Consider the following 18,435-nt stretch of genomic DNA (forward strand, 5'->3'; position numbering starts at 1 on the left):
CCAGTCTTTCGTTGATTTGTTCGGAGAGGACACTGACTTGCTAAAAAATGAGTGATACTGAAGACAACGGTGGGTGATACTGTGTTTGTCAGTTCTGATGTTAAGCTGAAATAACCCATATGTTAAGTGACACTGATTCTTTTTCCTGACATTCTGTTCTATTTTTAAATTTACTGCGGTGAAATTACTTCAGTTGTAATTATATTCCACGTCATTTATTTTAAAATAAATAAATAACACAGTGTGAGAAAACAGTTGTCACCTGACATACGTGTTAATGTCATTCACTATCAGATGACCAGAGCAGAACCCATGGAATACAAATGGTTATAAAGCTGTATGTCTGTTACTTGTCATAACATTAAACAGGGGTAAACTCTACATTAGCATTTACAGTAAAGACATCAAATAGGAAATCAGACAACAAAAACAAACAGCATGGTCTGAACAGTACCATTAAGCTCATGCACTATTGTTCAGGGGCCCTCTTGCCAAAACTGGGAGCCAGGAAAAAGCAAAAGCCCACACATGCACAACAGAACAAACAAACAACACACAGGGCTGTCATCGCACTAGCCTTCAGTTGGGTGTCGTGAGACAGCAGCAGCCGTGCTGTTCCAGCACTTCAGAGAGAGGCGGACACTTTCTGACCGCTCTCTCTCTCACATCTCGCCCACAAAGAGCCTGACGTCACTGTTGGAGTCTCCCAGGGAGACAGGCTGTGTGTTACTGCTGAGTCAACACAAGCATCTATCAGCACTGTCTGAGAAACAAGGACCCTTCCCAAGATTTTCATGTTTTATTTTAGACACTCCACAAACATGCCTCATTGTTTGCTGAAAGAATACAATGCATTAAAATTACACGATTCCAGTGTGTCCATCATATACTGTATTAAAAAAGTCACCAAGCAAAAATAAAGCACATCAATAGTGCGGAGTATATTTATTCATGTTGAAACAGCGTTTGAATGTAGTAAACTGAGAGCATGATTCTTTTCAAAGTTTAGAATACAAGCTCCTGCAAGTTAAATATTACCCAACAGTGCAGTAGCTAACATCTGCTGAACCAATAATGATGTGTATGATGTGCTGTTATTTGCAATAGTTCAATCCTTTTGTAATCTGTAATGTAATGTACATTTTTTGTATGTGACTGCTTAAATAATGACTTTTCTGAACCCTTGAAACAGCCTGAATGAGCAAGAAATTGTTACAGTTTATGAAAATACTGAGGCTTTAACATTTGACCCACTTTGGAACTAGAGTAAATTAGGGCTGGAGATGATGACTAGAATAGTCCAGGATCTCTCAAGTTATTGTATGTGCCCTTTATACAAAGATCCCTACACGGATCAGCCTAATAGGGTCATTATTTTTGAATTTAGAGTCTCGCATGTCACTGTGGCGACCGAGTTTGGAAACCTTTCTGAACTAAGTGTAAACAAAACTTTGCATGTCAAGGTGACGAGATACAGATCAACGTATCGTGAATCTAATGGAAGAAAAGAAGTGGGTGAAAAAAGGAAAAAAAAAAAAAAGAAAAACACACAAACCCAACAACAATAAAAGCTCAATCAAAAGAATCCTTCAGAAGCGGACTGCCGCAGAGAAGCTTTTTTGCACGTTACAGGTTCCATTACAGTGAACGGGTGACAGTTCTGCCATCTTTAAGTGGAACATCGTGCACTCAGCCCCCTTTTTTAATGATGGAGAGCTGTCCCACCAAAGACTGAATGCAACACAAAGCTAAAGCAAAGACTAAAATGAAGGGGTGGGGGGATGGGGGTTGAGAAGAACAGACTGCAAAGAAATAAAAGTTTTGGGTAGGGTGGAAGAATGGGAGGAGAGAAGGTAAAAAAATGACTATGAGATAGCAATTTGGAGAAAGTGGCTGGCACAAAGCAAACATGCACGAGAGATGACGGGTAAAGACCCCGCTTCACTCAAAGGCTGCTCCACCCTCGCTCCTTCTCCCTGGCGCTGACAGTACGAAGCTACAAGAGGAGGGAAAAAATGGGCTTTGAAGTGCGCGTGTGCACACGAGGGCGCCGCGTGGGCCTGTGCTGCGCGTGCGTCACGTTTAGTGGTGTCACACGCTGTCCCGTGAGCAGGGATCCGGGGTTTGAAACCACAGGGGCGGCAGGCAAATATAAATAAGTAAAACGCAAAAGGCGAACATTTTTAATGATACTATGCTATGCTGTTTATACAGGAGAAAGATGGGGGGGGCAAAGAAAAAAAATGCCTTGCTTCATCTCCTGTGACACCTAACCTAGCATTATGGGTATTAAATGCTCTGTTAAAAAGAGGAAAAGAGAGAGAGAGAGGGAGAGAGAGAGTCATGCAGACACCCACCGACAAGAGAACCCATGCTTTTCTCATCTATTGTCGAGAGGAAGAAGAAGCGTGTCGAGGTGAAGGCAGGCAAGGCTGAAGGGGGAGAAGGAGATGAGGCGCATAGGAAAAGTTCTCTAAGCTAAGTTTCGTCAGCTTTTGGATGTGTGCTAATTGCCTGTTTAAACTCTAAACAGAAAACCCCTAGCGCTGCACGGCACATGCTTTGATATGCGCCGATAGCAAGCAGAAGTTTGAGCGCCCGGACCCAAGCCACAGGACATGCTCAGACCTCTTTATCTGTTTTATTTATTTTATTATTTTTTTACAGCAAGAAATAGTGCTTCTTCCCTTCACTGAAGCATACATGCTCTTCGCAGGTGATGAATCATTTCAGTGCCAAGTCGTTTTTGCGCAGCCGCGTGGCTGCATTTTAATCTGTTCATTTGCATGGGCCGTAATGGAGCCCTCCGCGTGCTAATTGCTAGCGTCCCACTTCGCATTCCCCGCCTCCAATGGCTAATGGCATCATAAAGCATTCTAGTGATGGGACACGTCTCCGGTACAGAGCTGAGAGTACTTAAGTCTGCAACAGTAGCTGCCCTCATTTAAGGGACATAAAAGATTCCCTTGGATCTGGGAAGCTAGCTTACTCAGGCATGAAATCAAAACCATTCAAGCACGTGTACAAGGTAAAGCTAGTCTCTGAGGGCATTAGGCATATTGAATCAAAAGGAAATGTATAAAATAAAAAAAGGTATATTTAACAGGTAGCTAAAGCACAGCAGGTGCTGTGTATCATAGGATTCCAGCCGTGCTGCAGAAAGTCCTGGAAATTTACATTAACGCTGAAGCACATTTATATCCCTGGAGATGTTGTAAAAGTACACATCTAACGTGCATTCTCTGCAGGACAGCAATGGCCATGTATTTCAAGTCCAGGAAGAAAAATGCAGGCTCTACCCAGCTAAACAAAGGCTGACTAAATTCTGTATTCCCACAAAGACACTGTGTACTGATGGACTGCAGTATGGATGCCCTTTATATAAAGAGTCATTAGAATCTCATCAGTTCTGCTTGTTCTCAGGCACCTCCAAATGATCTGTAAAGAGGCAGTGGCCCCTCTCAGCCCTGAAGGGCTGTCACTGGGGGACAGCGTGGGAGGTTTGGGTCACGCCGGGGCCTCAAAAATAGAGCTTCATTTGTCATCTGCTCGAAACACTCGTGCCCACGGGCGCCTGTGGGACACACCCTGATGCTGGGACGCTTCATTTGAGGCTCTGATGTCCCTCAGCAAAGGTGAGTGCTGTCCCCCTTGGGCGTCTGTAACCCAGAAAACAGAGGTGAGCTGAAGGGACCTGCACAGGCAGCTCAGAACCATGCAGAGCGCAATGTTCCTAACTCATGCAGTGTCATACTGCGCACTCTCTCACTGCAATAGATGGCAAGAGGTTGCTTTTTTCTGGAACAGCCTGCAGAGAATTACTACTACAGGCCATTGTGATCAAGTCCTCTGGGGCTTGTTCAAGTCCTCTGACACTGCCTCATTAGCCACTGCCTCCTAAGGCCTTCTAACTTGCTGGGATGTTCTAAGCACAAGGTGCTCAGGTTAAAAGAACCTATGGAGAAAGCCACCCAGAGATCATGTAGATGGAGGCTACAGCTGCAGCTGCTCTTAACCTCTAAAATGTAATTCTGTATATCCTTCAAATATAGCCTATTTGCAAAAGTAAGTAAGTACATATAAGAGCAGCTCTACACGTTGCAGCTCAGGGTGGATGATAGTATATTACTACATTATAATTTTGCAGATTTCACAGTACCTCCAGAGTTGAAAATGAAAATGAGAATGATATCCGATATTGCAAAGGTATCCCAATTGCTCGTTCACCCTTTAATGCTCACCAACAGCTCAATGAATTCACATTTTACAGAGAGAACAATTCATAACAAATGAAGCTAATTGATAACAAAACTAAATACTGTGATATGTACTATGTTTTATGAAAATGTCCTCAAATACTGAAATACCAAACCACTACTCTACTGCCCACCCATGTTATGTATGCACCACTTGAGTGGTACCAAAGCTTTTAGGTGAGAAATAAATAAATAAATGGTAGGGGAGATGTTTTTTTAAAGAGTGCAGCACCTTTAGCCATGGTGGTTAATCCCTCTGAAGCACATTCTGACCTTGCCTCATTAGCCAGTGCTTCCTCCAGGCCTTCCTACCTGCCGGGACCTTCTGGGCTCCAGGTGTTTGAGTCTGACGGAATGGTGGAGAGACCCAGCCCTCTTTCATTTGGACCGATGTGGACCAGGTTAACTGCGGCTGCGCAGGCCACTGGCGGGGGCGGGGCAGGAATTATGACCTTGTAAAGATCAAAAGGGGGCCTGCTGTTCAGGGTCCATCAAAGGCAAGTGTGTCTGCGCTGATGTGGCAAAGCGACTGGTCCCGGATCAGAGCCCCACAACGCCCCGGCAGTCAGCGCCACAGGGGCTCAGCCAGCACAGAGGAAGCCGGATAACAAGCAGGAGCTGAGTTTATGAGCATAGGCTTTAATTGCAGTTAAACAGTGGCACCTTGCTGCTCGCGCACAAACACAACAGTGTTTATGGAAGGGACGGTAGCACACACCGCATAGCACTGATCTCACGCTTAATGTACAGGCCGAGTGGGAGAGGATTACTGCTTCACTCTAATGACTTACAATAACAGAGCACGGAGAGTTACTACACAGCGAGAAGTCCATAAATCTGCGCACGGCGTCTGGTGCGGATTTTACAGATTATATGTCATTTACATCAGTTCGGTTGTGGATGGTCTAAACTTACGGATTACATACCTCATTAAGCCTAATCCACATTGCATTATATAATTAGATTTAATCAATAGAATATGCAATTGGCATGAAGTTTAACTATCAAAAAATAAGTGGTTCTCGTGGTCTAAAAGTTTAAATGGAGTCTGTTGGTGTAAAAAGTCTACATCTCAAACTCTGTGCATTGTAATGAGTCACAACCGTGTCTGTGATGATAAGAATAGAATTCCCTGATTCTGCATTTATGCAGATCAGCATGAGAGAAAGGCATAAATTAAAGAACAGGAGGAAAAAACACACACACACATGAGCTGAAAACTCCCTGGAACTCTCCAAAACACACTGCGAGACCCACTCAAGAGAAGCATAAGGAGCACAGGAAGAAAAAAGCATGCTGTGAAGCTCACCCCCGAGAACTAAACTATAGTTGACCAAAGCAGGGATAAAAGCAGGTGTTGGAGGAAAAGATGGGAGGTGAAAAAGTGACTGGCCACTCCATCACACTCATGGTAAAGTGTGTGTTGGGTAATTATAGATTATATGAGTGCTGCACTTGAGCCTCTTCTGAAGCAGGTAGGTAGATGTACAGACAGATGGAGGGATGGAGGGGTTGGGATGAAGAGATGGAGGTGCACCTACCACTTGCACGTCAGAGGGCACTCTGGAGAGGAAGTCCAGCAGCTCGTTGTTGTCGATGGTATACGGGTCTCTCAGCTTCTTCGTGAATTTGTTCACCCCTGAAAGTTGGGCCGACAGGGCGCCATTACACCTCATTGAGGAGGAACAAGTGCACTTCAGCAGTATATCAAAAGAGCCTGGGCTGCTACTCCAACAGCACAGCATCAAAAGCCTCTCTGAAGCCTCATCTTTTTCTAAGTAAAGATCGGCTGCCATTAGGCCCACAAGAGCACTGCTCTCTGGCCTTTGAGAGCTGCTGCTCAAGTCTGCAACAGTGAACAAAGGAGCACACAGGCCATTAGCTATGAGGCCGTGTTTGCCCTGAGCCCAGCACTCGAGCAGCCCCCATGCTGTGTTGGTGGCAAAAGCCTGCAGCTTATAGACCGCAGTTCACATAGTTCATCTGCAGCACTACTGGAAGCAAAATCCTCTCATTCTCCTATCTTTTCAAATGTGCCTAATACACAACCCTAAGAAGCTGCGTTACCTCTGTTGTGCTACGCTACTGGAATGCAATGAATTAATGGCTATGTTAATTTAAGTAATGTACAGTTTAATTATATAATAATGTAATGCCGTCATTTCAAGTCATTTTGATTTCAGAATTAAAAAGTATGATTGTTAATTTTGTTAAACAAGATCAACCATCAAATGTTAGATGTTAAACAATAATAACCATCAAATTCAAATCATAATACATCATCTAGTCTGTTCAGATTGGAAAGTTAGAATCTGCATGTTCAACAAAATTTCTTTGATGGTTTCATGCAAATGAGAAACGTGCACATTCTCTACATTCTTATATATTTGTTTTTTTTTCTCTGTGTCCACTTACATCAAAATTGTGTGATTATACGCATCAAAATGAGTTAATTTAGTGAATGAGTTCCAGTTCATTTATACATTGTTTCTAAAAGGCAGAGGAATTCTCAAAATTGAAGCACTCCTTTTTTCGGACCAGTAATAACTGCTACTTGTAATGGTGTAATTGGATATATCATCTGCACCAAAGTTCATTGCTTACCCCAGGCCAGGACGATATATCTGAGGGGAATGAAGTAAACTATAAGAGTGGCTACACACAGCGCCACTATGGCCAGCCAGCTGAGAAAAGGCACGGTCCAGTTGAAAGTGCTGGGGAGAAAGACAAGTGAGAGCACAGTTAGTTTCCTCACTATGTTTACATTAGGCTCTAATTGAGTAGAGTGCAATGGCATTTCTACAATATATGCTAAACACAGAGACACAAACTGGGGTACAAAGTGTTCCACTGCAGAATTAAGCAAAGCTGATTTGCTCATTGGATCATTGTGTGCAAAGACTTTAACATAGTCCTTTGTCTTCACAAACGAGGTCATGCTGTGGGTTTTTAGAATTGTTGAGAAGAATGTGTGTGTGTGTGTGTGTGTGTGTGTGTGTGTGTGGTGCCCGCATGCCCAGCCAGCTGCAGTGTCTCACTTCTTTATCCTCTCGCCGTAGGAGGCCACTTCATCCAGTGCACTCTGCACACTGATACACACATCCTGAATGGCATACAGCTTGTTCATGAAACCTTTTTTCTCTGAGTCCTGTGAGAGAGAGAGAGAGAGAGAGAGAGAGAGAGAGAGAGAGAGAGAGAGAGAGAGAGAGAGAGAGAGAGAGAAAATAGAGAAATGCTGGGCACATGCATTTTCTTAAAATCCTTAAGAACTAAAAGAGCATAAAGAGCTTCAAAGACTTGGAAAGCTCTCTCCCTCTGTCATCCCACTCCCCCCACCGCGCACATACACACACACACCAACTTCTCCATGCAGCTATAACCATATTTAAAACTGCTAGCTTATTTCTCTGCGAGAGAACCTGCATCTCTACACCACCATTTTAATAGTATATTTCACTGATCCATCAAATTCACAAAGCCCTTGTTTTCAGCCAGGGCAAGCTGTGCTGGATCATTAACTTTAACTTTGGTGAGATCATGGTGGTGGTCACCATCAAAATCATTAACATCTTTACAACAACCCAAACATGAAACATGAAAAGCCTAACCCGTTTGAACATTTGATGGTTGAGAAGTCCCCATTTTTTACACCCTAGCCACAAGTCTCCATAATTGGAATCCCACTTTTCACCAGAGAAGAAAAGGAATGGTCATGCAACACTTTGGCTGACATGAGGAGGCTCAACAGAATGCAGTGATCGAGAGGACACACAAAAACAAAGGCTGTTTTACTTTGTGGACATGTGAAGACATTCAAAAACATACACTTTAAAGATATATTGTTTAGCAACGGACTGGTGCCCCCCAAGGGGTGTGTTCCCGTCCTGTGCCCAGTGATTCAGGGTAGGCTCCGGACCCACCGTGACCCTGAACTGGAAAAGCGCTTACAGACAATGAATGAATGAATGTTTAGCAACATTTGTTATTTATTAAGGGCAATTCTAAACAATACTGTCCAGGCTGATGCCTATTGCATTTTTCCCAAAATGTGCCAAATTTTACACAGTAAATCTAACATTAAAATGAAACCATTCTGTTTGGGTCCTCAAATTCACATTCGTGTGTATGCATAATGTTTTGATTGTCTATTGGAGTTTTTGTTGACCTCGTCGCACCTGCTCCAAGGAAGCAAATTTGGACACCAAACAGTCACATATATTTTGGCTGATTGATTATATCAGGTGTAAGTGTAAAAAAAGTGTCAATATAAATTTTAGTTTAAGGAATTCTTTGTTATTAGAAATTACTCTCCAGAGCAGCACTATCCTAAAAGTAAAACTGTAGTGTGTATACATGCCATAATGCTCAACAGTCTATATTTCCAGGCCTCAAAACGAAAACAACAAAAAAAATAATAAAATAAAATCCAAAACCTAGCCCTTAAACATCAGGAATGAAGTGAATCCATCTTTTTTATGTCTCCCCCTGTTTACACTGACCATGCCCCTGAATGGACCAACTGGCAGCACTTGAAAAATCTAAGAGGCCTTCAGTACAATGAGCACAGCAGGAGATCAGTGGTCTGCTGTTCTCTCTGCGGCAGTGAGGAGCTCTAGCGCTCTCTGTGGCCGAGAACCAGGTCCATCCCACAGCAGCAGCCGGACCATCCACAGCCCTGCCCAGCCCCAGCCTGGCACCACTACAGAGGCAGAGCTCATGCTTTTCATGAAGATCAATTGAAATGTCACTGTCATAGTGGATAATGCCCTCTCGGAACCGGCCAGTGCCTTGAGCCTCGGGATCAAACGCTGCTGTGCAAATCAGGCCAGAGACAAAAGAGGAGGCTATTTCCATACAGACAAGGTTACGTAAGAACTTTTTTGTACTATTTCAGTACTGTGTGTTGTACAGTCTCTTTTAGTGAGTTTTATGGTGGAAATTAATGCAATTGCATTGATGTTATATCATGCAGGGATTAGCATATATTTCACACTCGCATTATGTGTACAAGAATTCTGAAATGTAGTCTATAAGAAGGCGCGCCTCTGCAGCTGCCAGGGAGGTTTGAATAGGAACGCCTGGCGCATTTCCTCTCATGTCCCAGAAATAAAGAAATATGCTTGCGCCTTATTAGACTGAGATTCTGCGTATGAGGTCTGAAAGAATCAAAACTGCCCATGCTCCTCCTTTTGCACGCACGCACGCACATGAGCACACACATACACACACACACACACACACACACACACACACACATACAGACGTAGACATTCACATGCACAGTTCATTCATCCCAGACCCCCATCCTACTTCAGCTTTCTGGATCCCACATTTTAAAAATGACCTCAAATATGGCCTGCAAAGCCACACTGCCTCCCCGAAAACCCACACAAGACAAATAGATATAATTAGACACTGTCCCAGGGTTATTTTTTCTTTGCAAATATTTTACAAGACTCTTTCCTCCCGTCTCCTCTTTCCCATCTGGTTCGTGTTATCGATTAAAACAAAGTGCCCCACGTGTACTATTGTATAGTATTGTATTGGGCTCAGTGCTGGAGAAGAGGGGTTTGAGGGATATATATATATATATATATATATATATATATATATATATATATATATATATATATATAAATATATATGTACACACACACACACACACACACAAACACACACACACACATGTAGAGGTGTGGGTCATGGGTCTCCTCATTCTAAACCATTGCCACATGGCCCTCGAACTGTGAGCTAACTCCGATTTCCTGCCTTCAAAAGTGGACTGAAGGAGGCAGGAGGTTGGAATAATACTGGCCTGGAGAGAGGCTTGTTTTCGCTGCTCCTCCGCAAAGCTCTCTCTCTCTCTCTCTCTCTCTTTCTCTCTCTCACACACACACACACACACACACACACACACACACATATATATATATATATATATATATACATATACAAATGTGTGTGCATGAGCAACCTGCTGCAGAGGGCCCACCAGCTGCTTCCCTCAGGCCCTTTGATGGACCTCCGCTGTTGGAGCCTGCTGGGGCTGAAGACTGCTGATGCTACATATGGTCATTCCATTACCTTACATTACCTTAGCAACCTATTTGGACTCACACAGAGACATGCTGGGAGGTGCAGTCATACACAGTGGATGCCAGATGAAAAACGTAGACCTGTTTTTAGTCATGGACAGTGTAAAAAGCATTAAGGAAAATGTTCAAATCTCTTAAACCACAAACCATAAAGCAGACAGTTAATGGAAGCTGTCATTTCCAGCGGTTTAGGAGTGACTGTCAGTTTTGATAGTCATCCTAGAAATATAATACTAAATTATTTTGGTTTGATAGTGAATCAAGTGTAAACTGTATTTAATGTAGGGGTTTCTGTATATTATAGGACACATTCCAATAAAAAATAAATAATACTTTTTAAAAAATCATCAGGATTAGCTACTGTGCTATCAAGCTACCTCACAATGAAAGGCTCATTATTTGAAGCTGAAACCTGACCGCTTATGAGTATGTGATATTGTACTGTGCAATTGTGACTAAAGTAAAATTCTATCTCTAGATATAACACACATGCTAAATATGTTTTGTGCTCCAAATTGCTTCTTTTTTTTAACACTAGGCACAACACACTTTATAATTTTAGCCTTAATTCACCTGATCAAAAAACGTAAAACTAGTCTGTGTAGATATTATTAATTTATCTTCTTCCCCATCCACTTAGAGCTAACAAATAAATGGGAGTCATTTGAGCCACTCCTCAGCTGTGAGAATTAGGCTCAGAAAAAGAAATCCAATGTGGTACCAGTGGCGTAATTAAGCAGTGTGAAAGACAAACACATCTGTCCTGAACCACCCAATGCTTTCCCATTACCAATCTCCTTAGGGTTAGCAGCACCAGCACTATATAATGGCAAGTACAGGCACATCCATCGCAGCCAGAGAACAGCATCAGGCTATTCACACTCTCCCATCCCTCTAGGAGGTCCCCAGGCTTGTTCACAATGGGCACACAGCAGGGGAGGGGGGTGGTCTTGATGAGATTGGCATGGCCCAGGTTGGGCACTTTGAAGGGGGCATATCTTGTTTGTTAGTGATGGCAAGAAGGTGGAGGGGTATATGGTGTCCCGGGGCGCCAAACTTCATTTACACCAAAGCCCAAGCTGCAATGCAAGAGGACAGACCCCCAACTGGAGCTAATCCACACCCACGACCCTTTCGCTGCTTGTTCGGGGAGAGAGAAAACATGCTTCTTTGATCTACCCAGCACCAAAGGTGAGGGAAACAAAAGACCTGATAAGATAAGAGATCAAGATGAAAATGAAATAATTTCACCCGGGCAGAGCTGCTCCCCGGATACAGGTATTATTTGTGCATCTAGAAACGTCTCCTCTCATTTCGAGCCAAAGGCGCGCTGACCCAGACGTTTGGAAGCAGAGAGCTCTGTCCCAGAGGAGAGCAAAAAGGAGTGGAGCTGCACACTTCCAATGGCAAATAAAGCCAAGATGAGTCCCCACAGCACGCCACAGGCCCACCTCTTATCGGGAACACATGAAAAGAAAAAACAACTTCTTTAAAATTGGATGAGTATATTAATTTTCCAAAAGTAGTTCATTAGCACTTGATTCATTATGAATGGAATAGGGGGAAAAGATGTACAGGGAAGGGCTTGTCAATGAAATCTTTGTGTAGGAGCACTTTGGGAGGTTAATTAAAACTGCAGTATAATTAGATCTGAGGTGTGTGTCAGACTCGTACTAATGGGAAGTCCCCTGACTGCTCGCTTGATCCCAATAACTGCTATCCTAAATACTGTGTGCCAAAATTATTTACATAAAGGAATTCGTAGTACCAAGCAACACCCCCACCACACACACAGACACAAGACAAACAAAAAATTAACTCAAAACAAAATTGGTCATACTTTCTTTTACAGAGACTCAGTACAAAGTCACATACGAGAGATTTGGTGTATGTGGTGCATATCTAATACCTGCTTGTAGAGTAACGTAATTGTAGTACATCTCTTGCACTATGCTGCTAAGTTAAATAGTGTTTAACGGTAAACACACGTCAACAGTGAAAAAACAGTCACGTGGCCACAACCTATTTATATCTAAAGGCACTACAAAATAAAACATTCATGATATACTATCCAGTATTTATCCAATAGCTCGAGTTTTAATTTAAAACGTACACTATATGCCCGGGGTGAAACACTCTAGCTGTCCTGTACATTGGGCTGATTTCAGTATGCAAACACCTGTGTACCTGAGCAGTACATTGCCATGTTTACCTGGTATTTAATCAGCAGGAATGTAAAGAATCTATGCTGGGCCCTGACCCGCCAGAATCACAGTACACCACCCTTGATATATGTATTCCAATAAGAAAACTTTTCAAGGAGAAAAAACTAAACTCTGCTCATTTCTTTTCAAACAACGATATGTCTAAAGAGACTACACTTAGGTATTTTACAATTCAAGTCCCAAGACAGCAGCCGATATGGAAGTGTTTTAATGAAATCTCAGTGGTAACGACAACACACCTGGATCCCCTTGTGGTTCTTTGTTGGAGAAGGTTATTTAGTCCAATTTAAAAGCATGTAACTCAAGTCATCACGTGTGCATGTGTGTGGTTGTAGTTTCATGTGTGTTCTATCAGTCTTTCACGTTGCACTTCTTTGCTACCAAATAAACACAAAGATGTATTTAGAATATATGAATCCAGCTACATGTTAAATGTAATATTGTTGCTCTCCCATTGTGTACATACACAGGACATAACTAATATCTGTAGTGGACACTTCAAACTGTAGAAACAAGGGCCATTCAGTCATTTTCTTTTCCCACATTAAGATGCAGTATTAAAGGTCTTCATCATGGCTGGAGGTGCAGTTGTTATCAGAGTGAAATAGTAACAAGCAATAGATATCACTATGTGCTTTTGGCACCTTGCCAGGACAACATGAAAGAGGCAGATGTTTCGTTTTGAAGCGGGTGTTTTTAATAAATTATTTAACACCCCCCCCATTCGCTCAAGTAATCCTTGGGTGAACAGGGAGAAAATATATGTGTGTGTTTTCATAAGCTTATGACTATCTTGCCTCTATTGTTTCCAAAGCCTCAAGTTAGGGTTCTTCTAGCATTCATTCCAACTTCAAACTTCCAGAATCTCGCACATTTTAAGAAAAATATTACTAAGTGTTTTAGGGGCAGAAAAAGTTTCAAATTATTAAATTTTTAAAAACTTGAAATAGTTTTTTCACCCTTGTACATTTAATGTATAAAAACAAATTATGTTATTGTCCTTCAATTTTATTAATCCCATTATTTTTAAGAGTGGATATTAGCCCTTCTCTGTCCAAGCAATGAAAGCATATAAGAAACAGCACTGCCCTGAAGAACCTTTCATTTTCAAGAGTGTAATCTCAGCCTGCAGAGCCCTGAACAAAGCCAAAGTCAAGTGGTGGCAGCAGCACGTGAGCTTGTAGCAAACTGAGGCTTTGTGGCATCACTCCCTCCACGCTCCTCTGCCCCGCTGCGTCCATCTATGTGAACCTCGGATAAATATCGGCGTAAACACGTGTCAGGAAGAGAGACGAGGAGTGAGGATGGGGTTTATTTTGGGCCCGACCTCTGCTTCCCAGCACTCCCCCACTAAAACAACAGCATTAGGCTCTAATGGGGCCGCCGGAGAGCTGGGTTCACCTTCGCCATTACTCCCCAGGCGTCCACGCCCAGCGGGCAACCCACTCCATCAGCCTCAAGGTCGAGCTGAATGCTGCCCCCGTTTCCCCGCCTCCTCCAACCCCAGCCGGCCCTCCAGGCCTCCTCCGACCTGCTGCCGTTGCCCCTCGACCACCTCCTCACCCTGCTACGCCTGCTCTCCTTGCCCCGTCCTCTCCAGGTCCCAGGGTGCCACCTGATGATGAATGGGCCGCAATTAGTTTCATCCGACGTGGCACTGAATTCGCTCCCGGCCTCTCCATGTCCAAAAAAAAAAACAAAAAAAAAAAAAAAAACAAGGCTGTCACAGACAAACAGCCATCATCCCGCTGGCCACCAACAGACCCTCTATAACACAGTCACTCTTACAGGAGTAAAAGCTCTGTTCATGACAGGATTTCAGTGCCAGAGATATCTGTGTTACCTACATCTTCCCGCTACATTAACAAAATGTTCTGTATTTCTAACATGCTTTCTAAAATGTCACCAGCTTCTTCATTACACATTAATGTGCCGAGCTGATATTCAGAGCGCGAATGTGGAAATTCTACATTTTAAGTTTTTTTTCACCCTTTTTTTTTTTTTAAAGGTACACAGCTAAAAATGACAGGAATGGCAATGGCATCCCTCCCTCTTGAAGACAAACATCAAGGATCCGCTCTCATAATTCATTCATAACTCCAGTTAAAAGGGGCCTAGTAAGCTGGCTTCCCTCCCTGCTTGGCATACATGCAGTCCTTTATTTTTCCTCAAGAGTTAAGCTACAGATTTGCTCCTTGGAGGTGATGAGGTCGTGGAGTGACTGTCAGTGAGCCAACTTCTCCACTGGCTGCCATTAAATTGGCTCACAGTGCCTTTTCTTTGAGAGAGGTTAATGAACGTGCAAACACAAAATGGTCCTGTGCACCCGTGATGCTTTAAAATTCAGACACACACAGTTAAAAAGGCATGCTATTAATGTCCCCCGGGACCCCAGAAAAGTTACAAAGACTCATGTGAAACACTGAGATGGAGAAACAAAAGACAGAAGGAAACACGCTCCTCTGCAGCAAGGCAGCTAGAGCCAACTACAAAAAAAAAGCTTTGGGAAATACTAAATCCTTGCAAAATTCTTTTAGCAACCTACTGACCAAACAACCAGAAAGATTCAGAGGGTACTACAAGCTAGTCGTGAAGGCCAGACTGTGTCTTAGTTTGGTTTTCCAAAGTTGCATTTGTTTATTTTATTGTAATTTTTATATTTATTGTAATTGTACTAGTGCTAACATCTGAAAGTGCAAGACTAGTTCCAAGTTAAAACAGGGTGGGCAGACTGAGGACTGTGTGAGAGGACGGTGGTGAAACGAAACGACACACAGCCCCGCGCTGGGACAGATGATGAACCACAGAAACTAGACACGGGACAAGTGGACCACACTTACCACCATCACGCGAATCCACTCAAAGTGCCAGGAAGCCAAAATATCCTCAAGGATATGGCTTTCGGGCAGCCGTCCGTCATGGGAGGGGACAGAGCCCGGCACCTTATGGACCAGAATAAATTGAAACCTTTTTAAAAGCAGTATTAAGATCAAAGAAAATAAAACATTGAAGGCTACTTAATGATCTTGAGGGGCCATGATAGAAAGCAAAGGAAGAAAAAAATAAATAAATCGAGCTGATGGATTTGGCAAAGACAAAAAAAACAGACCATTTTTTTTTGCGCAGCAAGACAATGCTGTGAGTCTGTAAGGGTTCCTCTTTATCTTTTCATTTTTTTATGTTTCTTTCTCTATTAGCCAAACATGATTAAAATGCAGTTCCTGGGAGCATTTACAGAAAAAAAGGAAGAAGGGAGGGGGAGAAAAAAAGGGGGAGGCAAAAACAGTCAAAAGCATCTTTTACAGCATGAAGCTTTTCATCTTTTCAGAGGCATGAGGAAGAAAAGAAAAAGAAAAGAACTCAAACTTTTCTTCCCCTCCCTCCCTCTCTCCTCAGCACTTAGGGAGGAGTGAGAGATATATAGAGAGAGAGAAAGATAGAGGGGAATGGGGGGAAAAAAAGGCTCAGTACCTGAGGACACGCGTAGCAAATCACAAGCTCAATAGCCCCGGAACAAGTTTTCAGTCACAGTTTTTCAAAGTATTAAAAATAATCCCCGCCGCTCTCTTTAGTCCAATTACATACTAGCATGCAGCTATCGCCCAGATCAAGCCCATCCCTCGGATCCGCCGGGCTTAGCGCTCCATGTGCTATCTACAGATAAGCTCCGCTTGTAATGCTAGATTCCAACTGACATAATTGTGCATGAATTGGGATCAGATTTTCAGCATTTCATGGTGCAAAGAGGTTAGCTTGTGTTTTCCCCTGCTAATGTGGCCCTGATGGAGCTGTGGAGAGAGAAACTGTGGAAGATGGGGTAGAGAGACGATGAGATAAACGGAGAGAGAGAGAGAGAGAGAGAGAGAGAGAGAGAGAGAGAGAGAGAGAGAGTGAGAGAGAGAGAGAGAGAGAGAGAGAGAGGGAGAGAGAGAGATCTGGTTGTAAAAATGTGCATTAAGGTTGTCGACAGGCCCAGGGGTCATGGAAACGAGAGTGTGTGTCATTACGGCACCTCAGGGCACCAGGGCTGTGATACAGCAGCAGTTATTACCCAGCATGCACCTGTCAGGGCATCGATAACCGCCCTGCTTCTATCATACAGCCCCAGCTGCTCCCGTCAGCCCATTAGATGCCTGATTACTGATTGTAAATGTCAGTGCGAGCCAGACCACAAATAATCCTTCTCTTCCCCCTTTTTTCTTTTTTTCACTGCTGATACCATCTCATCTTCTTTCACCAAATAAAAGAGCAAAGATGAAAGATACATATATTTTAACAACAACAACAGATAATAAAAATATAAACAGGATTTGCACAGCAAACAATGCATCGTTGTCTCCTCTTTGTGTCATGTTGTAATGAAACTAATCAATTTTCCATCTCAATGTCTCTGTGTTTCTCTCAAACTCTTCTCACTTCTCACTCAAGTTTTGTCCACATACTGTATATTTTTATTTTACACACAAGACGAGGAAATGGAGTAATGCAACACCTATTTTCAGGTTTGATTGAAAGGCTCAAGCTTCATAATTCAATGTCCTTGAGACCTGCTGCATAAAAGAACATATCCGCAGTCTTATTTTCAGTTAAAGTAAACTATTTCTCAGTTTGTAAGACACAGCATATGTCACAAAATCCTTAACCACAGAGAACGATTAATCACGTATAACAGCTCTATCTAACTCCTAATATCTCCACAATGGCCACTTTACTGGTGAAGGAAAACAAACCTTCTTAACAAAAGACTTTGAACCTTCTTAAAATCAATGAAAAATTATTGTATTCCAAGTAATTTTGGAGCTTTTTTATTGGTCCATTCACTGTGAAGTTACACACAATGTGAAAGACAGCTGCTGTGTTCTAATGATGTATGTATTACAACTTGCCTTTGGTGAAAACAACATACTAGTTGTATTGTTTTTGTATGTATTCTGTACATGAAACAGAGTGCTGATGTATCCCCTTTAAAAGTGTCTGAAGTGAAAGGATCAGTCCCATTACCAACTTTTTTTTTTTCAGTGTTCAAAGTTTTTCTTTATACCCACAATAGGTGCTGCACAGAGTTATAGCTAACAATACTGTATTAAACAAAAAGAGAAAAAGAAAGGAACAAACACACACACACACACACACACACACACACACACACACACACACACACACACACACAGAGTTGTGAACAGCTGTTGGACATGTAAGGAGGCGTGTGCAAGCTGTGGTAAGCCTGTGAGCTCAACATGATTGTTGTGTGTATCTTATCTGGGGCGACTCCTCCCGAGGCTGTGTGTGTGTGTGTGTGTGTGTGTGTGTTTGTGAGTGAGAGAGAGAGAGAGAGAGAGAGAGAGACAGAACGATAGAGAGAGAGAGAGAGCAAGAGAGAGAGGAGTATGTATCTGTGTGTGTGAAGGAGAATTGCTTCAGTGCCCAGTGAGGCATGCAGACCTAATCTCAGCACTCTTCCATGGGCTCTCCGCACTCTCCCCTGGGACATGGAGCCTATCATCCAGGCCAGTATTCACACACACACACACACACACACACACACACACACACACACACACACACACACAAACACAAACACAAACACACACACAAACACATGCACGCACACAAACACATACATGCACTCTCTGGTCCCAAATGCAAAAATCACAAGGCCTTGTTGCAGCTAATAGCCATCCATGCCATCAAAAAGGCTTAAGAGGATGTATAAAGATCTTAAAGAACATGTATAAGAATGTCATGAAGACCTAAGCCAGGTGAAGACTGAATACTGACCAATTTATCTTCTGGTCAATAAAATCAGCTATTATTAAACGTCCACAGAATGATCAGTATCAGTACTGCCAAAGCATTGGC

At 42.7% G+C, this 18,435-nt stretch overlaps 1 protein-coding gene across 2 annotated transcripts in view; it reads right to left on the bottom strand.

Annotated features, from left to right (window-relative positions):
• The window catches only part of LOC136676304 (multiple C2 and transmembrane domain-containing protein 1-like), a 102,195-nt gene that overhangs the window by 10,131 nt on the left and 73,629 nt on the right, over nt 1-18,435 (bottom strand). For both annotated transcript variants that reach the window (XM_066653197.1, XM_066653198.1), the window contains exons 17-19: nt 7,295-7,404; nt 6,861-6,970; nt 5,798-5,895 (exon numbers count right to left, since the gene is read on the bottom strand). In XM_066653197.1, coding sequence (XP_066509294.1) covers nt 5,798-5,895; nt 6,861-6,970; nt 7,295-7,404 — 318 coding nt within the window. The remainder of the gene's footprint in view (nt 1-5,797; nt 5,896-6,860; nt 6,971-7,294; nt 7,405-18,435) is intronic.

Source organism: Hoplias malabaricus, chromosome X2 (assembly GCF_029633855.1).
Source record: "Hoplias malabaricus isolate fHopMal1 chromosome X2, fHopMal1.hap1, whole genome shotgun sequence".
Classification (NCBI taxonomy): domain Eukaryota; kingdom Metazoa; phylum Chordata; class Actinopteri; order Characiformes; family Erythrinidae; genus Hoplias; species Hoplias malabaricus.